Source organism: Phytophthora sojae (assembly GCF_000149755.1).
Source record: "Phytophthora sojae unplaced genomic scaffold PHYSOscaffold_6, whole genome shotgun sequence".
Lineage (NCBI taxonomy): Eukaryota > Oomycota > Peronosporomycetes > Peronosporales > Peronosporaceae > Phytophthora > Phytophthora sojae.
In genome coordinates this window covers 2,379,036-2,404,543 of record NW_009258120.1, presented here as the reverse complement: position 1 = coordinate 2,404,543, position 25,508 = coordinate 2,379,036, and the positions used below count along the sequence as shown (strand labels likewise).

The following is a 25,508-nucleotide window of genomic DNA, read 5'->3' as shown; positions in this document are numbered from 1 at the left end:
AAATAATACGGCGTTCATACACGTTCGATGTGGAGAGAGTATTACTTTGGGATATGCATGATCATCGCGCAAGTGTATTGTTAGTAGCAATTATTAGAACTGCAGACGTCTAAAATTTGCTCAGCAAGCAACAAAGTTGGTGATGCGTACTGGCTCTTCCTGCTCCGAGTTCTCACACGACGCGGCTCGTGCAACTCGCTCAAGGGCGTGCCGTTCGTCCACAAAAGTTCGTGACGCTGTTCTCGAGGAGCGAGACGCTTCGACAAACTGGGCGACCAACTACCACGAACAGCAGCGACTCCAGCGTAAAGCTCGCGGATGGCGAAGTTTCCTCCGCCCTTCCGTCTTTGGTGCGAGCTTGGCAAGCGTGGGGCGCACCATCGTAGGACCGGTGGCGCTGCTGTTGCTGTTTATCTTGACGAAATATCTATCGGCAGACGCAACGTTCCTCATCACATTCGACAACAACTTCCTCGCGTTCACCGAGCGCGATCTGTCCATGGTTGGCGGGTGCACCGACTGCAGGGGGCCGTGCAAAATCGTTCTGCTCAAGTACGGCCTGTTCGAAAGGAAGGCGCTCACCAGCGCGCCAGTGTTTGCAGCATTTGCAGGCCAGCCTCCGACGGAGTCGCTGTATGACTTCAGCTCTTTGAGCCCTGAACTCCTCGCCCTAGCAGAGGCCTTAGACGCGGGGGGCGCGATCTGCGAGAGCGGAGTCAACGACTGGGGGTCCGCCATCAGCGTCGTTACTGCTGCACCGCAGCTCGTGATGGACGTCGTTACACTCATGAATCTCAACATTCCTCCGCAGTCGAAGAAAGAGCTTGAGCTAGGCATCGCTCGTGTTGAGGAATGTGCGACCACGTGGACTATAATGGCAATCCCGCGACAGTTCTCCCTTACAGGACCCCCACGCAGTATCGAGTTCGGGAAAATATCGGCCGTAGCGATCAACATCTTCCCCGACTACACCGAGTGTCGGCCAGACACGTCTGCAGACGGTTGTTCGAAGCTGGCGCTAGCGACGGGCGGTCGAGACTTGCTGGAAGTCGTTCCTGAGGCTCTAACGTTGTTTCCGTACAACTTCAAGAGCAGCATGAGCCCGGTTTCGCATGTAATCGAAGCTGTGGAGACGAAATTAGAGTCAAGCACCGTTCTGGAGCCTCTACAGCAGGCATATTACGGAGGTTGCCGCGTCCGGGAGGTGAATACTACTGGTGTCTACATCGAGGCGGACTGCGAGACTTCGCGGCACTGGGAAATCTACGGCTTGATGGTCCAGACTCCCGACGACATCCCGCTGTGCAGTACAGACGACGTCTGCGTCCACAACTCGTACAACTCGCAATGGGAGTGGGTGAGCGAGATCACGGCGGCAAAGCACAACGGCGTCGTCATGTACGTCAACACATTCCGCCGTCGATTCGCCGACAAAGTCGGGATTAGTATCCTTCCCGGCCTGGTCGTCCTGCAGATCTTCGTCATGGGGAACCTGATTCTGTACCAGGTGATGCCGCACAAAAAGTCGGTGCTGCTCACGCAGATCTGGGCCTATCGCTGTCAGAACGGCAGGATGCAGGTGCTCTACCTCGCGCAGATCGGTTACCACCTCCTTCTGAACTCGGACCTGTACTTGATCGGGTTCGCGACGGGCACGCTAACGACCGAGTCGATTGCGAACCTCACAAGCTGTTTCTTCGCCTTCTCGTACTCGTTCGTCAATTTGGCAAAGGCGCGTTCAGGGGATCAACGTCTTGACCGCCATTTCCGATTGATCTGGGAGACCATGCAGGTTATCATTACTGGGTGTGTGGTGGCGGCGCTGCGTGTGGTGCAACGCAATCCCCTCGAGTCGATCATCTCGACGAACGCTCAAATTCTGCGCAAAACGTCGACGCTCGGAGAGAAATAATGTGGGCTCAACGATGCCTGTATTATTTTCACGGTCAACACGCCGACGATTGTCACGATACGGTTGCGGCTTATCCTGGAGTAAATCACGGCGGGGGTACGCGTAAAGTCAAAACAGGTGAGATCTAGAGTAAGATTTTACAAAACCGGATATGTTACGAGTGACAGGCCGAACCGAGACGATCAGAGTCAGTTTTCGCTCAACATGAGCAGAGCCGACGAGGCAAGCGGCAGCGACTTTGCCTCGTCTTCGGACGAAGAGGGGCAGCAAGTCAGAGCGACTCGTAGAGCGTTCGTTGTGTGCAAGGTGTTCCCAACCCTTGAAGAGGCGCAGATTGGCATCGACGTCTTAGACGGGTTCCACTACAAGTACAAACACAACTACGGCAATGCTGGCAACGGTACTCGTATCTACTGCTGCATGTCCCATGTTAATTGCCCCAAACGGCTGCGGCTGTCTAAGGTGGAAGGCGAAGCCCGGACGAAAGCGGAGCTCAGTTTGTTTTGGAGGAGACAGACATGCATGGAGACGAAGATCAAGATATTCAGCGCCGTGGAATTCACGGTGCGCTGAAGCGAGAGATCGACAGCATCCTGTTCGGCGGCGCTGGACCAAAGAAGTGCCGGAAGCTGCTGCTAGATCGTCACGGAGACAACCCAGTCATGCTTCAGCATTTACCCACGGAAAGTCAGCTCAAGAACCGAAAAGCTGGACTCCGGAAGAAACAGTCAGGTATGATGTTTTTGGCAGCTCTGTACTTTATTTTGGGTTGATAGTAATAATTCTGAACAATTGTGGTTGTCTTGCATTTGATTCTGCCACGACTCTACTAGAGTGGGCGTACACACATTTGTGTACATCGAAGAGTGACTTCTTTGGTCACGAAGACGACATCAGCGCTGCGGACGCCGCAACGCAGTTTGCCAACAAGTCCCGCCAGTTTCAGCACGGTGTGATCGTTCTTGAGTGCTTTGAACACGACTTCATTGACCAGGATGGCAAGGCAGTAAAGTCTTTCGGGCTCATATTGACTTCGCGTCACATGCTCCTGAGCATTCCCAAGGCCTACGAATGCCAGCAGGATATTGGCGTCTTGGGTGCTACGGATGGAACATATAAACTGCATTTCGGTAAGCTTCGAGGTGTGTTACTAGTCGTGGCAAGGTGCATTAGCTGACCGTTTTCTCTTTTTTTGTAGGTGGATGGACCCTCGTAGACTTTGAGACCTACACGACGCACTATTCGCGAAAACAGTACTCCAAAACATTTGTCCCTTGGATGTATATGTTTGTCAAGACAGAGCATCAGACGGCGTACGCAACGCTTTTTCGGACTGCCAAGCACTTTACCCGACTGTTTTTCGGAGTCGATTTAGCCCTTGCCTATGGCAGCCTCGATAGGACCCAAGGCATTGCGAACGCTTTTAAGGAGGTTTGGCCTGATGTAATTCTCCTTAATTGCTACCCGCACCTCGTGCGGAAAAGTCGAGAGAAGATCAAGCTACTCAAGGACCCTGCGTTCTACGAAGACAACGTGCTACCGGACATTCGCTATCTCAGTAAAGCTCGCTCGGCCAAGCAGTTCAAGGCGCTCAGTAAACTCTTTCTCGAGTTTTGGATCCAACAAAACGAGCGAGACTACGCCAAGTGGTTCGAGGACATTTACTTGGGTGACACGTGGGGGAACTGGTTCTACGTCGCCGCCGCCGCAGGCATTACACCGTCCCAGAATGCCCTTGAGGCTCATCACCGCGTGATCAAGAAGGTGTGTGTCGGGACGCTTCGGGCAAGTACATCGGTCGTCTTGAACGACTCAATTCCTCGTATTCTTGGTCTCCAAGAAAGCGAGCCGGCTCGCCCTGCTCTAAATCACTTCTCGGAAGGTAAGATGACGTTTGTTTATCATTTGCTAATGGTGTGTACCGATTGATTTTATTATTCGTGTATCTCGTGCATTCTAGGTCCGTTCATGAGTGGTGTAGTAGCGCGCGCGCAAACGCTTGTCCAAGAGAAGTCTAATCACTACATGATCAAGGACACGGGCGAAGTTTGTGAAGGCGTTCTTGTTTAACGCTTCCAAGTTCGTGGTATCGCCCAAGAACATTCACAGTGCTGTTTTGAACCGCGACCGTGCCACAATGTGAGTATTACAGCTGTGCGAGTCAAAGTTGTTAAGCTCACTATTTATTTGTTTCATTTTGGCAGCTACAGGAACTCCATCAACGGCAAACTACCGCCAGGGATGACTGTAAACCTGGTGGAATTGCACTGCTTGTTCATTCACCAAGTTCGATTACTGCGCAGAGATCCACTGCTCGATGGTGGAATGATAACGGCTGCACCATCAATCCCCTCCCAAACAGTACGTTCAGTTTGATATGTGGTAGTAGCACACTTAGGCGATTTGAATCTGACACTGTCACTGCGGTTTTAGATTCAGGCGATTCGGAAGAAGTACGTGTGCGACTGCGCCCTGTTTTATCAAACAGGGTGGCAATGCTCCCATGTCGTCGCTGCCATGACATTGCAGAAGGAGATCAGCATTCAAGGGATGCTAAAGGCGTTGCCAACGAGAAAGCTAAGTGGTGGGTAGCGCAAGCGCGTGGGTCCGCTCACAGAAGGCGGAGACAACACTCACCGATTCTCCGTCGACGTGCTGATTCGAGAGTTCTTAAGTACCCTGCCAGACCCCTACATTGGAACCTCATGAAGGAATCCAAAATTCCCGATGACTCCGGTAGTGAGGTGGAGCAGTTTCTGTTGGGAAAGGGGATCTCGTGGGGGGAGACCAACGACGTCTTCTTCTGGATGACGAAGTTTTCCAACGGTGCACAAGTCAAGCTGGAGTGCCAAGAGTTAGCCGAGTGTCTTACCAGGGCCTACACCCATGGTGCAGATGTTGCTGGAGCCGTGGCCTATTAAGGCGATCAATGGCTGGCGAGAACAACTCGAACGTGCTAGGTTGTAGCTAGCATTTTTTTCATTTTGCATATCGAGTCCTACGATCCATTTTCGTAGACAACAATACACGTTTCGTTACATTTTATTCACAGTTCTTCGTTGTTAACAATACTTCAATCGTACCCAATTTCTGAATACTCGTATCTCGGCTTTAGTTGTTTGGGATTACTCGTAGTGCCTCTTTTTGGTGTGTTACTCTTGGTATCGCCAATTTTACTCGAGATTAAGCTCGTTCGGGCCATGTGTATGAACCTTGTAGAAGGTGAGCGGGTCTGCCGGCGGACGCTGTGCTCCCGGGGTCACCAACCGCGTTGCTCCCAGTCGAACTGAACCCTGGGGTCGGAGCTGAAATCTCGACGGCCGAATTGCACTCGGGTAGCCGAAGTCACAAACCACAGCACGGATTTGCTCTTTTGCTCGCTCTGTCGGCGATTCCGTCGGGGGAGAGCGAGCATCCCCCAAGTAGGTGTAGGAAAGCGAGCTCGACCGCGGCGTGATGAAGCCGAGTGAGTCCGTCGGTGGAGCGTGATGGCCGCGCTGCTGCAAAAGAGCAAATGCCCTCTCCGTGAATGGATGACATTCCTCTCTATCCTAACTAGCGTTGGGAAAATCTATAGGTTCGGAAACTGCACCTTGCAGCTCCGCATGTTGGATAGGAAACCAAGGCACCTAAATGGTGCCTTGGCGAGGACGAGCTTGTGCTGAACGGCGGCTTCGCAGTCTTGATGTTGAAGCTCGAGCACTTGACCTGATGACCTTCCCCCTCCAGGAAAAACCACCTTCCGCCTCGCCTTCGGCCCCTCGGTAACTACCCATGTACGATGTTGAGGTGTGAGCGATTGGCAGTTGTAGTTGTGCCCACAATCAGCATCTTCAACGTCAACGACCAACACACGGTCACGCTTTGATATTTAACCCTGTGTAAGGCTGACCACATACTCAGCACTGTAGACTCCCAATTGTGGCTGTTGTATGCCTACAACGAGCAAGGCGGCAGAAACTGCATTTTTGTATTCTTTCGGCCGAAAGATGTTCGCGATGGAGGAATAGCTTCTCTGTGCGTAGTAGAGTCATGATAAAAGTATAAAAACTCATTTGGATTGCGGCTCATACCGAGAGGCCGTCTGAAGCATTGATTGCTATATTAACCAACGAGGTGGCGAGAAAGTCAAACATCGGTTGCAGCGAAGCATAACTCCAAACCTCAGTAACTCCAAACCTAAGATATGCAGGTCCCGAAACGCTTGAATTTGGTTCAAAGGTCGTGAAATATAACTTCAAACCAATCGTTTGCACTGGGTGCTACTTTATTGCGAGTACACTTCACTGACTTCCGAGTAATTTCACATAAACCTTATTCGTGGCTTAGGAAAGGCGCCACGACCGGCATTGCCACCCTGGATGATACCGAAGGAAGACACAGCATGAATGTATCTGGAGAAGTAACGCATCGAACCACTTATGCGGATGTAAGGAAGCTAATTGAGAATTTAAGCGTTATCCAGCAGAAAACATCAGGCAAGTTGCCCTAAAGGGCTAGTATCACGTTATTTACGTTCGTGAATGCCATACTGACATTCAACGTTCTTAGAGCGGAGTCAGTAGCTGGAAGCTAACGCAACGCACGAGTTCAAAAGAGGTATTGTGCTTTGCACGAACTTTGGCATGCGATTAAGGGCTCTAAACCAACGAGCAAATCCTTCCCGGTGATCATATCTCGCAGCCTAACTCTAAGTTAAGCAAATCAACCGCCAGTACCAAGAACGGAGCGGTTGCCACTGCAAGAAAAAATCGGTTGTCGCTGCAAGAAAACAAACTGATAAGGTCCCCGTTAAAATGGCGCCAACTCCTTGCATAATAGTAAGCACCGATTTCGGCGGGACGTTTTCTTTCGCTCTCTTCGTCGTGGCCTTGCGCGTTAAACCAAGCTCGAATTTCAGAGCACGGCATATAGTAGCAGTAGAAAATTTCTACTAGAAATGTTTGATAGTGCAGGAAACGCTGACTTTAAAGCTGCTTGCAGCTCCTCGATATAAAAACAGGGATGTTCTTCAATATTGTAGACGTAGTTTAGTACGATAGATCGCCAACGCATGTCAATCATCGACTAAAAAGCAATCCGACAAAGCGAGCGAGTTAGAATTAGAATGTCAGGGCCGTAGTATTGACGGATTTACTCCAGCCATTCAACGAAAGTGAGCATAACTCAACGTTAACTCGTTGTCTTAGCAGCTAAGGGTAATGCGACCGGTTTTCGGCCACCTAATTTTAATATAAGTTTTTTTCTAACGGCTGCGTCAATTTCGGCTTGAAAGCCGCCATTATAAAGAGTAGAATCTCCTCTACCTCGTGTACAACTTATAGCTTATGTGGAGCGAGGCATGTGATAAGATCGACGAGCGAACATTATGCTTCGATTGAGATTATTTTCAATCGCCTCCCTTTTTTCGGCCACCTGTCGATACAAAGAGCAAATCAAACTGAATCAGATGACCCATAATCCGCAAAAGCGAACTTTGGCAACTAATTTCGGCGAATAAACATTCTTAGGGAAATAACGGGCAGGACTACAACCACGAGTGACGTCTTGCAAATCTATACAAAGCTTTGGATATCAAAACAATGCTTTTGGTGCTGAGCTGTAGCCAACTATTTCAGTCGCCTCCATGATACCATCGGGCTTGACTTAAGTTTAGTATTGAGAAAACATACGATTTGCATATGTGCTCCAAGTGCATGCTCCTGGTCAACTTATCCCGTGCACTTTACTATGGAGCCACTTCAGCTCGCGCTATCGACCTCGATTCTTGTCCGACGCTACCCAAACTTCGATGCAGAGCTAGCTCTAGATATAATTTTGCATTCACGCCAGCCCCACAGGTCTAATCCTCAATCTAGCAATGCAGCTTTGTGTTCCCTGATTTCTGTATGAACCAGGATTTGTGTGGTTAACGTGGCCGGAATTAGGAAGCGGCCGAAAAATGGTTCAGTTACCCTTATTCTATCTTAAATCGACGAGTTAGCCTCCTAACTCAATGATGGGCTAATCACCGTGATTTGCTAAAACAACGAATTACGTCGTTGTTTATACAGAAAGCATGCAAGGCACAATATATGTACTCGAAAGTACGAGTAAGGGTTTTGGCCAGTTTAGTAGAATTGACCAGTTTAGTAGAACCAGTAATATTGCTGAAATAATGAAATACGTGCTTTGATTAGCTATAAAAATCTTACCACGCGTTTCCATATGGTACTTCGATACAAAGACCAGTATCATTCCGCTCTACTAAACTGATCGCAGCATACTGCAGGTATGCTTTCTTTGGCGCGCTACAATAGCACTTTCATAGCTGCTAACTGTGTCTGGATTGGTGCACATGTTAGAGCAAATCTAGGGCTTTCATTGTGTACAGGTTTTATCTCCAACAGATTGGTAGTTTTCAAGAAAATACTTTTCAAAGTCAATAATTCAGTTTGCTCTACTAATCTGACCAATCCCCTTATATTACTTATTACTCGAAAGTCAGCGAAATGTACTCGAAAATAAGGACGACCCGTTTGCACTTCTGTCGGTTTGGTTTGTTCAAGACGTGCAGCCGTTGAAACGATCAAGCGCATGATTGAGGGCCTGTGCGCTTCTCACCTCACTTTGTCCGTTAGAAGACGTTTCTGGTTAGAAAGTGCTGGATGGCAAATCGCTGTTCACTCACTCGTAAACTAGCGCCGACGAACTTAAAAGTCGATGAGCTCAATCCCGGATATAGCCTCAAGTCTTTGCAAATCGCGGAGAGGAGCGTCTACGCCTGAACTGTACCATGATGGCTCGGAGAATTGGATGACGAGTTACTGCGAACACGAGAGGCTCCGTAGGAAGAGTCACGGGTGGAGAAGTCTGCTACACCCGTCTGTCTTGGGCGCTTATCTAGCAGTTTCCAGGCGCATCATTGTAGGCCCGATTGTGCTGCTGTTGCTGTTCGCCGCCACTAACTACCTCTCGCCCGACGCCACGTTCCTCATCACGTCCGACAACAGCATCTTCGCTTTCACCGAGAAAGATTTGTCCATGGCTGGCGGCGGCTGTACAGATTGTCTGGGTACATGCAAGATCGTGTTATTGACGTATGCGATGTACAACAGAGTGGCTCTCACGAGTGCACCTCCGTTCACAGCGTTCACTGGTACGCCCCCAACATGAAAATCGCTATACAACTTCAGCTCTCTAAGTCCTGAAGCCCTCGCACTAGCAGCATCTTTGGACGCCAGCGACGCCTTATGCCTGAGTGGCGTAAACGAGTGATGAACAGCTTGACCGGGACGCCTCAGCCAGTGCTGGACACGTCACCACTCTCAATCTCAGTATCCCGCAGCAGACAAAGAGAGAACTTGAACTGGGCATTGAACGAGCTAAGGACTGCGTCACTACATGGAGTATCATAGCGATTTCTCGACTGTTTTTATTCCCGATCACTTCAAACAGCACCGAGTTTGGCAAAATCCCCGCTGTGGCCATCATAATCGCCCACGATGTGACTGAATGTCGCCCAGACGTCCCCACGGATGAGAGTCTTCTCGGTTCGAAGCTGGCTCTTGCTATGGATGGCTGGGACTTGCTGGCGGACGTTCCCGAGGCGCTCACTTTGTTTCCGTACTATGACTCCGATCTCGCGTGTGGTCAAAGCCGGCGAGGAGACGAAGTACAAAGTTGACACCGTCCTGGAGCCTCTGCTACACGCGTACTACGGAGCCTGTCGAGTGCACGAGGTGAATGCTACAGGCGTGTACATTGAAGATACTTGCGAGATCTCGAACCACTGGGGTTCTTATGGTCTAATGGTCCAATCCCCCGACGATATACCGCTATGCGTGACGTGTGCATCGACAACTACCACAACTCGCAGTGGGAATGGAGAAGTGAGATCACCGCACCAAACCGCGTCACCATGTGCATGAACACGTTTCGGAGTCGTTATGCTGACAAAGTTGGTATCAGTGTGCTACCTGGCCTGGTCGTGATGCAGATTTTCATCATGGGGGTAGTTAGTCTGTACGAAGTGATGTCGCCCAAGAGGTCGGTGCTGCTCACTCAAATCAGAACGGCGCTACTCAGGTGGTGTACCTCGCCCAAATTTTCTACCATCTCATCTACAACTCGGACTTGTACTTGCCCGGATTTTCCACGGAACATTGACGACCGAATCACTCGCGAATCTCACGTGCTGCTTTTACGCCTTCTCGTACTCATTCATCAACTTGGCAAAGTCACGGTCGGGAGATCAGCAGCTGGATCGACACTTTCGACTGATTTGGGAGGCCACTCAAGTCGTCATCACGGCCTGTACCGTGACTACTCGGCGAGTGGTGCAGCGGACACCATTGATTTCTATCATTTCCCAAAATGCACAGATTTTATGGAAGACGTCAGCACTTGGGGCGAATCACTGCGGCCTCAACGATGCCTGCATCATTTTTACTGTGAACACTCCGACGATAATCACTATTCTCTCGGTCATTCTGGGTCTTCTAGCAGTGACAACTTCGCTGGTTGAAAAAGAAGATGAGCGCCAAGATCAAGAAAGTCGTGCTCTCGTCTCGCGGCTCAATTGGGAGTTTCTTCGTGGCTGATCCGAGCCGGAGAGTCGTTGTTTGCCGAAACAAAAGTCAATCGGTGCGTTCCTTACGGCCAGCAGCAAATAAGTACGAGCTCTGAGACCAAGCTCACTCCTTCGAGCTGAATTGCCTCGGTATGCCCTTCATAAAACTATTCTACGATTGCGATGACATCGCCTACGTGACTTACAACGGGAAGCACTGCTCAACCGTGGAGGCTCTGCTGCTGACGGGTTACGTCTTCTATGGCGCGAATATCTACCAAGCCTCCTCTGTGCTTCTACTGGTGGCAGCGCGCTTACTGCCGCGACAGCTCCTACGGACATTCAACGTGCTGATCCTCCACTGGCACTTGGACCCAGTGCACGGAACAACAACACACGCGTTGTCGTGCACTTGGTATGCAGCGAGCGATGAGAAGCACACACTGAACTGGATCACGCCTGTAGCCTAGTGTACTATACGACCAGCCTAGATACAAGTACGATACCAACACAGACTTCAACTTCAGCTTGTGCAGGAAGGGTCGCTTCAACTAACGTTAGTCTGTACGACTAGCTAAAACTTGGCTATTGTGCCTTGGTCTTAAGAAGAGAGGGTAGGGCTAGACCTAGGATTTGCTGTTGGGCTTGCATCGGATTCCTATGTAATAGGAGCTCCGTCTTCATCTAAAGGGTATTAATACCTTTTTGGAAATAAGGACTAGATCAGGCCAGAGCGCCTGAAAGCATCTGTGGCAAATGCATAGTTTGGCCGCACTCGTACAGGCGGAGACCGCAACCAGGTCACCGTGCTCAGCGTGGAGCTACGTATATGCGCTACAGGTATAGCGGTTCTGAACGCGCTCACTTGTCGGCCTACCTTTGCAAGGAATTCGCTCAATTTCTATTCAGTTTTTGTTCTGGGATAAATTAGGCGGCACCTCGGTAGCTGAAGCCGGTAATACTGAGCCGGAAAACTGGCCCCCGGTAACTGAAGCTAACTGGTTATCGCCTATGCTCTTCATCTCACAAGCTCGAGATGTAAGGAAGTACAACGCGTGTTTTCAGTGCTGCACCTAGCCGAACACACGCACCAAGTACGGCCCAAACGATCCGTCATCTCTTTAAAACCCCAAGTGCATTTAGCACAACGTTGCTGAGGTAAAGGAATAAAGAAACCAAAGTTTGCGTCCGCAAAAGATGATAATGGTCGACGGGCGAAAAGCTCAAAGATTTTTTTTGAAGGAAATCCTGATAGGCTCTAAGTCAACATAGCAGGAGCTGTGTTGTAACGGAAACGCAAATTTACATACCACAGATACTGTAGGTAACAGGTATTAATAAGTCGTAGATTTCAGAGCTTCTTCGTGCAACGCGCGCGACTTTGTTTCTCGTTGAATTGCTGCTTTGGCGATAGCGATAGTGACGGCGCAAGATGCTCACACTAAGTTCTTTAGCTATCCCAGTCTATGCATAGCTCTCGTTTTACTGGCCTTGGTACTAACTTTTATGAGGTCTTACGTAGGACTCCTACGTAGATTTGAGGTCCTACGTAACGTTAGGACCTCAAATCGGAGGGAATAAAAACACGCGTGTACCCCGGTTACTACAGGTTACGCTGGATAAACCGTAACCAGTCGTTCGTGCACAAGCTTTCATCCATCACCAACTCACTATCCAAGAGTCCGTCCAAGGCGCAAGTCGAGACCAAGACGATGGCGAAGCTGGAAGAGCAGGAAGCGGCCCAAGCGGCCCCCGCTGAAGTGGAGGAGGACGTCAAGATGTCGGACGCCGAGCACAGCGGCGAAGTCGCGGCCAACGAGGGCGAGGGCGGCGCCAGCGGCAGCAGCAAGAACAAGAAGAAGAAGAAGAACAAAAAGAAGAAGAGCAAGGCCGCCGCCGGTGGCGCGGGCTCCAAGCCGGCGCCGTTCCGCGGCGTCTCGGGCTTCACGGACAGCTACGTGGGCGTGGGCCAGACGGAGCCGCCCACGATCCCCATCGAGAAACTCTTCCCGGACGGCCACTTCCCCGTGGGCGAGATCCAGGAGCACCCGGGCGACTTGAACACGTTCCGCACCACGAGCGAGGAGAAGCGCGCGCTGGACCGCGCCCAGGAGGACCTGTACGAGACGGTGCGCCACGCCGCCGAGGTGCACCGCCACGTGCGCAAGTTCGCGCAGAGTATCATGAAGCCCGGCGTCAAGCTCATCGACATGTGCACGCAGCTCGAGAACAAGAACCGCGAGCTCGTGGTCGAGGCCGGCTTTGCGGTACGTTGAGAGTCATCTATTTCCCCCTTGTCATTGCTGTGCATTGACACTGTTATTTTATTGTGTTTCTGTGTTGCAGCGCGGCATTGGTTTCCCGACGGGCTGCTCGCTGAACCACGTCGCGGCGCACTACACGCCCAACTCGGGCGACGACACGGTGCTGTCGTACGGCGACGTGATGAAGGTGGACTTCGGTACGCAGATCAACGGACGCATCATCGACAGTGCCTGGACCGTTGCGTTCGACCCCCAGTTCGACCCGCTGCTCGAGGCCGCCAAGGCTGCGACCAACGCTGGTATTGCCTGCGCGGGTATTGATGCCCGTCTGGGTGAAATCGGTGGCGAGATCCAGGAGGTTATGGAGTCGTTCGAGGTGACTATTGACGGCAAGACGTACCCCGTCAAGTCCATCCGCAACCTGAACGGCCACTCCATTGGCCCCTACCAGATCCACGCCGGCAAGAGCGTCCCCATCGTCAAGACGGAGGACCAGACCAAGATGGAGGAGGGTGAAATCTTCGCCATCGAGACGTTCAACACCACCGGTCGCGGTTACGTGGTCGAGGACGGCGAGTGCTCGCACTATGCCAAGGCGTTCGACGCTCCGCACGTGCCGCTGCGTCTGCCGCGCGCCAAGAAGCTGCTCGGCCACATCACGCGCACGTTCGGCACGCTGCCGTGGTGCCGCCGATGGATCGAGCGCGAGGACGGTGGCTCGGCCACCATTAACCCTAAGGGCGCCAAGCAGGAGAAGTACCTGATGGCTCTCAAGAACCTGGTGGACACGGGTATCGTCACGGCGTACCCGCCTCTTGTTGATGTGAAGGGCAGCTACACCGCACAGTACGAGCACACCATCATCCTGCGCCCCACGTGCAAGGAAGTTGTGTCTCGCGGCGATGACTACTAGATTCAACCCCTAGCTTCTCTTACTGCGGCGTGAAGACGTGGACGCGGGCGACGCGCCTCCAGCAAGGAGTTTCTCCAGCTGGCGCTTATCGCGTACAGCCTGCGCGTATTTGTACTTGAGGTCTTCGATTTCCTCGAAGAAGTCTTCGTCAAACGCCGCTAATTCATTGGTTAGCTTCGTGTTTTCGTCTTCCAGTTCAAGCACTTGGGCTTGCAGGTCTTTGATGCGTTCTTCTTGCTCATGCTTGATCTGCTCATCCTCTTCATCGTTGGCGTCATTGGCGCTACGTTCAAGCTGCAGCTCAAGTTGCAGCACCTGATGCCGCAGTTCGGCGAGCTCTTGCTCACCCTTGAGCAATTGCCGATCCTTCTCTTGAACCTGAAGCTCGAGGGCGTTGCTTTCGTTCTTGGTAGAGCTCGATGAAGCGGTTTTGGCACGAAGCTTTTGCTGCAGCTTCAGCTTGTCCTTCAGCTCACCGTTTTCATGCTGCAACTTCTCCAGCTGAGCCTCGAGCCGCTCTCGTGCTTCCTTCTGCTCTTTCAGCTTGCGTCGCATTGCATCCACTCGCTCGGGAGACACAAGAGCCTGCTTTGCCGCTGCCTTCTTGAGCTTTTCGTTCTCTGCACGCAACTTTTCGATCACTTTCTTCATGTTCTCGATCACCTCCTCGAGCTCCAGGCGCTCTTGTGTCGCCCATGAAGACCCCCGGCCACCCTTTGCAGCACGACGCTGTTTCGGCGTGTCGTCGTTACCCGTAGACCCACCACTGTGTTGATTCTTCCGCTGAAGCCGCTTGTATTCAAGACGCAGACTTTCGACCTCCAGCTCAAGCTCGAGCAGCTTCGTGTCTTTCACCACCATTTCCTGTTCCTTACTACGCAACTCGTCACCAAGAGCAAGGAGCTCCTCTCGAACTTCCTGCCCAACGAGGAAACGCTGCTCTTCGCGTTGCAGCCGCGAGTTAGGCCCTTGTCCTTTTGTGTCTCCGGTGTCGTCATCATTACTGTCATCGTCGTGTGAGGATATTCCGTGCTGTACAAGTCGCCGACGAAGGCGCTGCAACTGAGCCTCGTACTTCTCCATCTGCGTTGTGAAAGACTCCTCCCATTCCTTGCGTTTCAGCGCCAGTGTCTCCTGAAGGAAGGCGTTTTGACGCTCTAGCTCCTCGAGTTGTTGCTTGATTGGCATAGCTGCAACAGTAGGCACAGCACTTGCCTGCGTTAAACGCTCCTTCTCGAATCTCGCCTGCTGCGACTGCAACTCCGACTCCATCTTCGATATCCGCTCGTTGCAACGCTCGAGCTCGCTGTCTTTACTGGTCACATCCGCCTGCTTCTCTTTGAGGCGCAGCATCAGAATGTCCACACGACGCTGAAGCTTCCGTTCCCCGTCCAGTTTCTCGCGTGTGCTCTTCTCATCAGCTGTAGTTGGTGGCGCCGGTGCTGCGTGAGTGGCTGCCTCGCGCAACGCAAGATTCTGGGCCTGCAGAAGCTTGATCTTCTTCTCCAGCTCTTCCACAGCTCGCGCTTCACTCACCACCTTGTCCTTCAGCAGACGCTTCAAACGCTCGACTTCCTCCTTCAAAATGTGGAGATCAGCCTCGGAAGTACTCTCTTTCTCTTCCTTCTCCTCGTTTTCTAGTTTCTTCTTGCGGCGCTGCTGCTGGTCATGCTTTTTCTTCAGTAAAGCCAGCTTTTCCTGAAGCACTTGCACCTGGCTCTGCAGTCGCGTCTTCTCCTCACGCCACTCGTCTTCTTCCTCCTCGCGCCGCTCCTTCTCTTTCCGCTTCCGGGCACTGAAATCTTGATTCATCGCATGCTGAGCCTTGGCAATCTCGATTGCGTGGCGATCTTCAGCCTTGAGGAACTCTTCCTTCAGCTTAATGATTGCGTCACGCAACAGCTTCAGTTTCTCCTCCTTCTTCGCGATATCGCGCTTGACGAAAGTGAGCTGGTGCTCCAACTTCTGGCTGTGCTTCTCGCACTCTACGACCTTTTCTTTCAGCAGCACGATCTCTTCCAGCGCCTCGCCCGCACGAGCCTCAGCGAGGTCCCTCTCGTTCCGCAGCACTTCTCGCTCCATCTGAAGCTCGCGAATAGACTGCTTAGCACCCTCCAATGCCACCTCGGCTTGCTTCCACTCCTGCAGCACATGATCATGCCGCTCTTGTGCAGCTTGCAGAGCCTGCTTACTCTTGCCCGATCTCTCCATACTGCTGATAGTACTCATGGCCTCCTTCAGCTGTCCAATCATGCGTTGGTTCTCTTCATAGAGCTTTTTGTTCAGTTGGGTAGTTTCCAGTCGATCCTGCGCCTTGTCCTGGGCACTCGACGCTCGTACAACTGCAAGCTTTCGCTGATATTCGTTGATCAGCGTATTCTTCTCCTCGACGAGTTGCTTTAGGCTTGCGATAGTCGCCTGAGCGGCCTGCTGCAACTCCGCCTGATCCTTTTCATACAATCCGACCTTCTGCCGCATCAACGGGGAATGGCTTCCGCGCTCCGATTCTCGCTGGTTATCGGACACTCTCTTTTCTCCGCCTGTGAGCCCGGACCGAGCGTACTGCAAGTCCAGCTCCAGATCTTCGTACTTGCAACGAAGCTCACGTTTCTCAGATTCCAGCTCACCATTTAGCCGTAGCAATTCCGAGACGCGAGCTTGAACAGTCTCTACTTGACGCATGAGGTCTTCATTCAGTGTCTTTGTCTCACTCAGCTCTGTCTGCAGCCGGATTTCCTTCTCTTTGGACCCTGTCGCCTTCATCGCAGCTTCAAGCTGCCCCATGAGCAATCGTTCTCGAGTTTCAAGGGCGTCTACACGGCTTTTCAGACGCCCAACTTCACTTTGGTTACCCCGTTGCTGTTTCAATTCAAGCAAAGGCAGCTGTGCTTGTTTGTCCTCCAAATCTTTCTCCAGCTGCTTACGGCGCTGCTGCTCGACTAATATTTCATCCTCCAGGGCATCCAAGCGCTTCCGGAAAGCTTCCCATTTCGTGTTCCGCGCCGTCCAGTCACGCTCCTTCACTTGCGCTATTGCGTTCTCCAGAACTTGAGCTCTATCACTTGTTCTTTCGCGAATAGCCGACAACTCTTGAGCTTTTTTCTCCATCTCGAGCTCAAGTCGTTGATTCTTCAACAGTGGCTGCTGCTGTGCTTCGGTTACTAGGTCGTACTGCACCAGGAACTGCTGGTAAGTTGTCTTAATCTGCATCAGCTGGTGTTGAAGTTCTCCTACAATGGCGTGATCTTCCGAGGACGCCATCAAGTCGCGCAGCTGTTCCTCTTGCTGCTCTCGATTGCCTTGATTTTGAGCAGCTCGCTTCGTCAGCACATTCGCTTGAGATGCTGCTAGCGAGGCAATGTCCTTATACTTAGCACACTCCAGCGCGAGGCTTTCATAGAGCTGCTCGACCTCGTTGATTCTCTCGTACAAAAGCGTGTTCTCATCGCGCAGCTCGTTGTCGCCTCCAGAGCCTCCGCTAACCACCGAAGTTTGAACTATCTCATCACTGACGAGCAAGCTATTTGCTTTCGACTCTTCGAGCTCCTTCACGCGATCGATTTGCACGCGCAACTCGTTTTCCAGCTGACCTATACGATCCTGAAGGACTACTGGATCGCCGCCTTCGCTACTCCCAGCACCACTTCTTGCACTTTTCTCCGCTTGCAACACCATGAGGCTGTGCTGAGTTCGGCTCAGCTGTGCTGGCAAATCGTACATCTCTAGATACCTCGCATGCATCTCTGCATAGGTCTCACTGAGTGCGTTGTACTTCTTCAGGACACCGGTCATTGCACGCTGCTGTTTGTCGGCAAATTCGCGCAAAACACTCTTTTCAAGCGTTTTCTCCATGCGTTCAATCATCTCGTCAGCCCCTTGCTTCCACGTCTCCAGGTACAGAACCCGATACTTCAGCGTCTTTTCCATCTCACTCCACTCGCGCTGTAGCAATTTGTTGTGATCTGTACTGCTGCGCCATTCGTTATGAAGCTGCTGGTACTTCCGTTTGAGTCGCGCTTCGTTCACTTCATAAGCTGCAATCTTTCGGGTCAGCTCAATTACTTCCGATCGCAATTGTGCTTCGTTCCCACTGATAAGTGCGTCACTTGACATTGTTCCACTCTGCTCATTTTGAACTCCGAGCAGATGCAAGCCAGCTTCATACCGTTGGCACTTGATCTTGAAGTCCTTGTTTTCTTGTGCCTTCTCTTCCAGTTCGTTACGGAGCTTGATCTCCGCGTTGGCGTATTGCGTATGCATCTGGAAGAAATGCTGGTACAAAATCGTGTGCTGGTCCATAAGAGACTGGAATACCTCTTCATGCTGACGTAGTTGCTGCTGAAGTTCTTCATTACGTGCCTCCGTTGCCACTAACTCGTCTAGGCACAAGTTTAACTCCCGCAGAAAGTCAATCTGCTGGACCATTTCGTCCTCGCTCTCAAAAGCGATATTATCGACCGTCGCACGAGGTAGTGGCGAGCGTGGAGACGCTGAGTTTGCCGGGGCAGCTACTTTGATATCGCCACTAGTCTTGCTGTCATTGGATGCCGTAGCTGGAGAAGAACTTTCGTCTCGAACGATAGTTTTAACTGGAGCATCCGGCGTCGTAGAAGGCAATAACGAACCCCTCTGAGCTTGAAGAATGGCAAACTGCGCTTCGATGGCTTTCGCGACAACCAGCGCAATATTATCAGCATGATCAGTCCACACATCACGAGGTTTGCAATCCGGACTAACAGGCGAGGATGATTGCTTTGGTTCTGTTGCGAGTTGTTCAGTTCGTGCTGCGGGGGCCTTTTTGTTCTTCTTAACGATAGGAACCGCTTCATCTTCATCTTCTGAAGCTGATAGCGAAATAACATCACTCTCTTCTTCATCATCGTCGACTTGGGTTTGAATATGGACTGATGGTTTCTTCTTGGCCACACGAGGAGAAGTCTGGGTTTCCGCGTACGATTGGGCGTGAAGCTCGACCACAGGTTTGTCTTCAGCTGTATTAGGAGTTCCACCCACGCTTTTCGCTGAGTTATCAGGCAGCGTCACGTCCTTCTTGCTACTCTTTTGCTCGCGTTCCTTTCGCAACGACGCGATTTCAGCTCGCAGGTGGTAGATTACTCCTTCTTGCCGTTGAGACTTCGCCTTGACCGATTCAAGGGCCCGCAGCAGTTCACCTCTGACATCGTCCGGACTGGTAACAGGCAGAGTTACCGCTGGAGACAACGGTTTCGACTGCGCAATCTCTAATTCATTGTGGAGTTGTTCGATGTCTTTCAGTAGTAGCGCGTTTTCTTCGCTCCTGATGTCAAGTTTTCGTTCGAGTTCCTCGATAACATCCTGCAGATCCTTTGCTCGTCGGGCTGACTGCTCCATATCATCGCAGGCTCTCACGACGTCAGATTCAGTCTGCAGAAGACGTTTGGCCACCTCAGGTGTGTGTTTTACGCGATCAATAAACTCTTCAACGGCACTCCACTGTTCTGTAGTCAGCCCATGCTGCTCGTAGAGCTTGTGGCCAGTGAGGCGCGCTTGGTCTCTTAGTTTCTGCAGAAACCGCAGTCTTTCCGCCTCCAGCTCATGAATCTGGGTTTCCATCTGCTTCATGACTGCTTCGTTAATCGCTAGCTGACCCTTTAAGTGATCTGCAATCGCAAGATCATCGTACTCGAATGTGGCAGGTTTGCCCACTTCGGCCTTCAAGCGCTCGAACGCCACATGCAGCTTACCAGCTGCGTCCACTTGCTCATTGAGTTCTTGACGCAGCTTGATGTTCATTTGCTGCTGCTGCTCAAGCTGTGCACGCAATTTCTTCTGATACTTTACAACGTCCTCCAACCCAGCCTGCTGTTCGTATCTGGCATTCCATTCCTCCGCCTCAACAAGCTGCTTCTCAACGATACCCTGTCGAAGCTCCAAGTCCTGCACGAGCTCACGCTGTTCCTTCAGACGCCGCTTCAGGGTTGTGTTTTCTTGCTCGAAACCTTCCAGCTTTGATTTCTGCTTCTGCAGTGCGCTCTGAACAGCGCTCTCCACCACTGCGTCGACATTTAAATGCTCTGCAAGACTTTCCAGGTCACTCTGCTGCTGGAGGATGCGCTGATTCAGCTCCAGAATGGTGCTCTTGTCCCGGATGCGCAATTCTTGCAGCATTTCAAGCTGCTTCTCCAGATCTTCCATGGGCGCACTAGCACCACCACGAACTGTATCTTCCTCTTCTTCCTCTTGCAGCGCCTTCTTACTGTCCTGGACTTGCTGTTGCTGTTGTTCATGCAGCATTTGCTGCTGCTTCAACTTGCGCCGCATCTCATCCAGCTCAGCAAGCAGCACGGCCTTCTCCATCTCAAACTTGGCTTTGGCATCGTTCATCAGCGCGTCCACGTCGCTCTCCCGCTCGTCCATCTCGATCAACTTGGCCTCCACACTCACCTTCTCCTGCTCCAGCTGCTCCACCTTGGCGTGCAGCTGCGTGATCTCCAGAGTCTGCTCGTCCACCGCGTCTCGGTACGCGTCCAGCTGATCCTGCATCGTCTGCATGGACGCCTGGTACTCCTTGGCCTGCTCCGTCATCTTCTTCACTGCCTCTTGCATCTCCTGTGCTTCATCTCGGAGCTCCTCGTTCTCCTTCAGCGCCGTGTACAGCTCGCTGCGCTTGTCCTTGCTCTCCTCCGCCACCTGCACTACTTGTCGCTGCGCCTTCAAGCCGGCAGTGGCCTCTCTTTCGAGCTGCGCCTGTAGCTCCTTGAGTTTAGCCTCCAGAGCTTCATTTTGCGTCTTTAGCGCCTCAAATTCCTGCTCTACAGGCCTGGAATTAGGCTTCTCCGGCGACGTTTTAGCGCTCTGCTCGATGCCGTCGCTCTGCAGTTTGTCCAGCGCCTCCTGCAGCTGCGCCGTGAGCCCCGCCACCGTCTCGTTCAGGCGGACGATCTCCTCGTCCTTCTGCAGCGCTGCCTTCTGCGTCTGCAGCTCGCGCGCACTCGCGTCCGCCTGCAGCGCCGCCAGCTGCTCGTTCTCGCCCTCCAGCTCCAGCAGGTCGCCGCGCAGCAGCACCAGCTCCTCGCGCATCGACATGCAGTCGGCCCGCGCGCATCTCGCCGAGGACGCCGCGCTCTCGGCGTCGCCTGGGGTCGCCATGATCGATCAACCGCCCAGTGCGGACAGACGCATGGCGCAGTCTTTTGGATGTATCGATATGATCGCGCCACGCCTCCTGGTGTATCGATATGATGGTGCCACACCTCTTGGTGTGTCGTTATGATGCTGCCACTTGCAAATCCCGTCAAACTCGTTGGCCTCAGGGGAGCCGCAGGTTCGGCCACTCATTCGTTGGGGTTTCTCCCGGTAAGGCTCATGGATGCGCCTGTCGGCGTCGCTCCTGTTGACGCGACTAACCCTCCTTGCCGTGCGCAGCTTCATCTAGGTGTTTAGGATGCTGCAGCGCTTCGCCGTCCGCTCGGGCGCGGCCTCCGTGGCGCGCCAGCAGGGCCGCCAGACCGCCGCCAAGCTGCAGGTGGCCTGCTTCTCGTCCGAGGACGACTGGCGCCTCTCGGACGACGACTTCGACGAGGGCGCCGACAAGATCATCGACAAGGACCGCAAGGACTCGCTGCCGCGCCGCCAGATCATGCCCGAGGCCGCCAAGAAGAGCCGCTTCATGGCCGTGGCGCCCGAGAACCGTGGCAAGGTGCGCCGCCGCCTCTTGGACGAGTTCAAGAAGGACGGGCTCACGCTCGCGGACCCGGACCAGCCCGGCCAGTACCTGACCCCCGACGCCGGCATCCTGCGCGACATGCGCGCCATGAACAAGGAGGGCGACGAGATGGAGTTCGCCGACGAGGACGAGGAGGGCGAGCTCAACCTCGGCCGCATGGGCCTGCTGCGCCAGATCGTGCACGTGGACCAGGTGCAGAAGGTGACGACGCAGGAGCGGATCGTCAACTTCCGCGCGCTCGTGGTGGTCGGCAACATGCGCGGCGTCGCCGGATATGCCGTGGGCAAGGGCTCGTCGCCGCCCATTGCCATCCAGCGCGGCACCAAGCTCGCCATGAAGCGCTTCACGTACGTCGACCGCTTCGACGACCGCACGCTGTACCACGAAGTGCGCGGCAAGTGGAACAGCTCGACGCTGTTCCTGCGCCCGGCGCCCAAGGACAAGGGACTCACGGTCAGCGATACGGTGGCTTGTGTGCTGGACTGCTTCGGCATCACGGACGTCGTGTCCAAGACCCACGGCCAGCGCAACCCCTTCACCGTCGTCAAGGCCACGTTCGACGCCCTGTCCAAGCACGAGACGGCTGAGGAGATGGCTCTCCGAACGGGCCACTCGCTCGTGGAACTCAGCACCCTGGCGCGCACGCGCAACCTGTAGGCTTCGAGAGCATGTTAGCGAGACAGGATGCTGGATTTAAGGGAAGGAAAGGGTGTTCATTGCGCCGTTGCATAGAGACAAAGTGGCTTGGGCCAGGAGTTTGTGATTGCTAGACTGTGGAAGAACGAGGCAAACGATACGATACCGAGCGAGCGGTGAACGTTGTGTTTTGATTAGACCGAACACGCCCGTTTCCCTGGTTGAAGCTTGTGAGGGTACGCGTGCGGCGCTTCATCTATTAGCTGTGCCGATGGAATGCTCCTGCAAGCAGCACAGTCGAAGACCAATCTGGTCACGTTGTGCCAGCGGCAGTCTTCTCGTAATATCTGTCGCTTGACTTTACAGCGTCCACCAGCCAGTTCATCGCTCCTTCAATGCCCTCCCTGTATGAGCGGCAGTACAGTTAGCCGCGCAAGGCTTACTGAAGACACAAATGAGAGTCGACTCACCTTGTCAGTGCACAGATCGGGTAGCTAGCCACTGCGCCTTGGTGGCTCTCTAAATCTAGCATTCCAGAAATGTGGTTCACCGTCCGCGCATTCTCCAAGTCCATCTTGTTGGCCAGCACGAGCAACGGCACTCCTGACAGCTCCGAGTTCGACAGCATAGCGTCTGCAACACAAATTAATCCAACGAAGTCAATCAACCGCACTGTCACCACCCGCCGTTTACAACAGTACAGTACGTACGCAATGTCGCCTTGGCTTCCTGGAACCGTCCTTCATTGGCCGAGTCGATCACGAACACGATGCCATGGCTCTCGCTGTAGTATTTGTTCCAGATAGCTCGCAGACGCTCCTGTGCACATACATCCTCATCAGCCTCAAGTCTACCATGGCAGCTGAATTACTTCCAATCTAGCAGTCAAACCCACCTGTCCTCCGAGATCCCAGAAAATGACCCTGGACCGCTTGATATCAACTCGAGCGACTGCGCGACGAGCCTGTCAATTCCTCCCTTCACCATCTGTGACGTCTCCAATTCAGCCCACGTACTGTTGAGCCCCACAGTGGGCGGGATCTTGTCCAACGGGATGCCTGGCTTCTTGCCGAAGATGCCTTTAAGCTGCTCCAGCAGCGTCTGCGCATAAATAAAAAATCGTATCCCACGGGAAAAATCAGACCCACGATTCCCCCCATTGACCGGACGCGCACCCACCGCAACTTACCTACCGTTTTTCCCGCGTCGTCCAGCCCCACGATCAGCAGATGCAGCTCCGCCTTGGAGAATAAATAGTTCCACAGCCCCCAGAAGAGCGAGAACATGGCGGCGGTCCTCAAGACGAATGCAAATGTGGAGATGACGGCGAAGCCAATTTAAGTATTTATGTACATATCGTGTGGAACAAGCAATACAGTACTTGACATAACCTATCATATTTTGTAAACATGTGCTCAGCAATTCACACTTATCCACTTTCTTGTGTTTACTTATCAGCATTTCAACATATTTTTCATGAGTAAAAAGTTCCTATACTTATGACCACTACGGTACTTAGCCGATAAAGAAGACTCTCACTGCCACTTTCACGAAACACTCGAGTCGGACTCACTAGCTAGCACCATGCAGATCCAGATCAAGGTACGCGCGCGCACCGCGGAGCAGGGGGACAGCGCAATCTCTATCGTGCCTCTAATACTAACTCATTGCTGGTGCTGCTCGATTCGTTGGCGTAGACGCTCACGGGCCGGAAACAGACGTTCAACTTTGAGCCGGACAACACGGTACGATAGATAGATGGATCTGGGTTGAGTCAAGCTGGTCGGATATCTCCGCTGACGCCTGTATCCCCCTTTGGTCTGGTGCTGCGCCTTTAGATCCTGCACGTGAAGCAGGCGCTGCAGGAGAAGGAGGGCATCCAGGTGGACCAGATCCGCCTCATCTACAGCGGCAAGCAGCTGTACGTCGGCGTGTCTGCCCTTCACCCCCAGGGCAATGAAGCGGAGCTGTAGCTAACGTATTTATCGCTGTGTTGGGTTTATTCATGCAGTGCGGATGACAAGACGCTGCAGGACTACAACGTGGCTGCGGGCGGCACCATCCACATGGTGCTGCAGCTGCGTGGCGGATTCTAGACGGACGAGAAGGTTCCGCGGACCTTCGAGCGTTTTGAAAGCCGTCGAGGCGAGTGTTTGGATCTGAACGCAGTTAGAGTAACACGCGGGAGGTCTCCACTAGCCCCGAAAGATCCCAGTATGAGCAGCATCCAGCACTGCTGATAAACACGCCTTGCACTGAAAATCTCTTCTGTCATTTCTTCTTCTTCTCTCGTTAACGTGCATGCAGTTTACTGTGCGCTTGTAGGCTTCGCTGCATTGGCGTTGGCAGCAGCGTTTCGGGCGTCGAGCTGCTGCTTGATCAGCGGCTCCAGCTGCTTCTTCTCGGCCAGCGTCTTGAGCAGTTGGATGATGAACGGGATGTAGTTGTGCTTGCGGCGCTTGTTCTCCAGCGCCCAGTTCTCCCGCTTCTGCTGCTCGAACCCCAGATCCGCTTGGATCTGGGCCGCCTGCTGCTCGCTCCCACCGGCCTCAATGATCGCCTGGAGCTGCTCCTCGTACGTCTGTATTCGATTGCGCACCAGCGCGAGCAGATTGAAGCGGATCTCCGACGCCGCGTACTTCTCGATCCTCTTCTGGATCACCGGACACGCCACCTGCAGCCACGAGTCGCGGTTCGCCGCGTCCGGGACCTCCCCCAGACAGATCGGACCTTCGCGCAGACCGTCCAGTTCGTACACCTTGCCATTCACCGGCACGTACGCCACGAAGTGGTAGACGTCGTCGTCCTCCGTGTCCTTGCGCTCCTCCACGACGAAGGGCTCGGCGCGCGCGAACGAGTTGTGCGCCAGCCGGATCTTGTCGCTGTTGGAGATGGCCAGGCCCTTGAGGTCCGACGGGAAGTCGCCCGTGAAGGCCTTGAACTCGCTCAGCGTCTCGCCCAGCTCGATGTCCTGGCAGTTGAGCAGGATGGACAGGATGGCCTGCGTGGCGCAGGCGTTGCTGATCACCTGCTTGGCGAAGAACAGCCCGTCCTCCTCGCTGGCGAACACGGGCGGCTCGGCGTCTTCCCCATGGTTGGACTCGTACTTGAAGAGGAAGACCAACCCGTACACGGGCGATAGGTCGGCGAACTGCTGCTCGTCCAGCGTGTAGAGCTCCTCCACCTGCACGCCCTTGACGCCGATGTCCTCGATGAGGGCGGTGAACACGCCTGCAGAAGAGATATATAGGGGTTAGTGGGAGGGAGCGGAGGCTCAGCGAGAGCGCACTAAGTGAGTGCCGCGTACCGGGGTCGGACTCGATGGTACACCAGGACATGTTTTCTTCTCTTGAAAGATACCAGAAATACACGGACCAAATTGGTGGTGTGGCGTACATAAACTAATTTGAGCTTGACAAATTCATCAAAGGGACAACTTTCCAGGTGGCCATTATGTCTACAAGGACACTCGATACATGTAATGCTGGGCAAGTGTAAGGACAGAGGTCTGCCAAGACGTTACCGGT

General features: G+C 53.1%; 9 protein-coding genes across 9 annotated transcripts; 6 read left to right on the top strand and 3 right to left on the bottom strand.

The window, feature by feature from the left end:
- Positions 1–142: 142 nt before the first annotated feature.
- Positions 143–1,912, top strand: PHYSODRAFT_514386 (hypothetical protein; the record flags this gene model as incomplete). The annotated part of the gene is made up of 2 exons (XM_009532725.1): positions 143–1,507; positions 1,565–1,912. 2 exons carry the CDS (start codon positions 143–145, stop codon positions 1,910–1,912), a joined length of 1,713 nt encoding a protein of 570 aa, XP_009531020.1.
- Positions 1,913–2,116: 204 nt separating this feature from the next.
- Positions 2,117–4,833, top strand: PHYSODRAFT_335349 (hypothetical protein; the record flags this gene model as incomplete). The annotated part of the gene is made up of 9 exons (XM_009532724.1): positions 2,117–2,312; positions 2,375–2,644; positions 2,746–3,042; positions 3,111–3,794; positions 3,873–3,958; positions 3,993–4,051; positions 4,117–4,273; positions 4,346–4,500; positions 4,578–4,833. 9 exons carry the CDS (start codon positions 2,117–2,119, stop codon positions 4,831–4,833), a joined length of 2,160 nt encoding a protein of 719 aa, XP_009531019.1.
- Positions 4,834–8,707: 3,874 nt separating this feature from the next.
- On the top strand, positions 8,708–9,578 carry PHYSODRAFT_303082 (hypothetical protein; the record flags this gene model as incomplete). Its single annotated transcript, XM_009532723.1, has 2 exons — positions 8,708–9,050; positions 9,196–9,578. 2 exons carry the CDS (start codon positions 8,708–8,710, stop codon positions 9,576–9,578), a joined length of 726 nt encoding a protein of 241 aa, XP_009531018.1.
- A 153-nt stretch (positions 9,579–9,731) lies between these two features.
- Positions 9,732–13,633, top strand: PHYSODRAFT_335348 (hypothetical protein; the record flags this gene model as incomplete). The annotated part of the gene is made up of 4 exons (XM_009532722.1): positions 9,732–9,940; positions 12,073–12,730; positions 12,810–13,573; positions 13,615–13,633. The coding sequence occupies 4 exons, from the start codon at positions 9,732–9,734 to the stop codon at positions 13,631–13,633; spliced, it is 1,650 nt and encodes a 549-aa protein (XP_009531017.1).
- Positions 13,634–13,649: 16 nt separating this feature from the next.
- PHYSODRAFT_511833 (hypothetical protein) lies at positions 13,650–20,162 on the bottom strand (the record flags this gene model as incomplete). Its single annotated transcript, XM_009532721.1, has 6 exons — positions 13,650–17,081; positions 17,193–18,130; positions 18,206–18,434; positions 18,684–18,813; positions 18,871–18,974; positions 19,029–20,162. The coding sequence occupies 6 exons, from the start codon at positions 20,160–20,162 to the stop codon at positions 13,650–13,652; spliced, it is 5,967 nt and encodes a 1,988-aa protein (XP_009531016.1).
- An 888-nt stretch (positions 20,163–21,050) lies between these two features.
- PHYSODRAFT_547128 (hypothetical protein) lies at positions 21,051–22,077 on the top strand. Its single transcript, XM_009532720.1, has one exon. The coding sequence runs from the start codon at positions 21,064–21,066 to the stop codon at positions 22,000–22,002; it is 939 nt and encodes a 312-aa protein (XP_009531015.1). The 5' UTR covers positions 21,051–21,063; the 3' UTR covers positions 22,003–22,077.
- A 217-nt stretch (positions 22,078–22,294) lies between these two features.
- PHYSODRAFT_513414 (hypothetical protein) lies at positions 22,295–23,267 on the bottom strand (the record flags this gene model as incomplete). Its single annotated transcript, XM_009532719.1, has 6 exons — positions 22,295–22,385; positions 22,452–22,614; positions 22,692–22,800; positions 22,877–22,932; positions 22,998–23,082; positions 23,157–23,267. 6 exons carry the CDS (start codon positions 23,265–23,267, stop codon positions 22,295–22,297), a joined length of 615 nt encoding a protein of 204 aa, XP_009531014.1.
- A 276-nt stretch (positions 23,268–23,543) lies between these two features.
- On the top strand, positions 23,544–24,239 carry PHYSODRAFT_354994 (hypothetical protein). Its single transcript, XM_009532718.1, has 4 exons — positions 23,544–23,583; positions 23,679–23,726; positions 23,820–23,902; positions 23,993–24,239. Exons 1-4 carry the CDS (start codon positions 23,566–23,568, stop codon positions 24,075–24,077), a joined length of 234 nt encoding a protein of 77 aa, XP_009531013.1. The 5' UTR covers positions 23,544–23,565; the 3' UTR covers positions 24,078–24,239.
- A 50-nt stretch (positions 24,240–24,289) lies between these two features.
- PHYSODRAFT_514191 (hypothetical protein) lies at positions 24,290–25,319 on the bottom strand (the record flags this gene model as incomplete). The annotated part of the gene is made up of 2 exons (XM_009532717.1): positions 24,290–25,212; positions 25,289–25,319. 2 exons carry the CDS (start codon positions 25,317–25,319, stop codon positions 24,290–24,292), a joined length of 954 nt encoding a protein of 317 aa, XP_009531012.1.
- Between the last annotated feature and the right edge of the window lie 189 nt (positions 25,320–25,508).

Coding starts and splice junctions, on each gene's coding strand:
- PHYSODRAFT_354994 (XM_009532718.1), top strand. Junction 23,727..23,819: donor ACTTTGAGCCGGACAACACG/GTACGATAGATA, acceptor CTGCGCCTTTAG/ATCCTGCACGTGAAGCAGGC. Junction 23,903..23,992: donor ATCTACAGCGGCAAGCAGCT/GTACGTCGGCGT, acceptor TTATTCATGCAG/TGCGGATGACAAGACGCTGC.
- PHYSODRAFT_547128 (XM_009532720.1), top strand. CDS start 21,064: ATGCTGCAGCGCTTCGCCGTCCGCTCGGGCGCGGCCTCCGTGGCGCGC.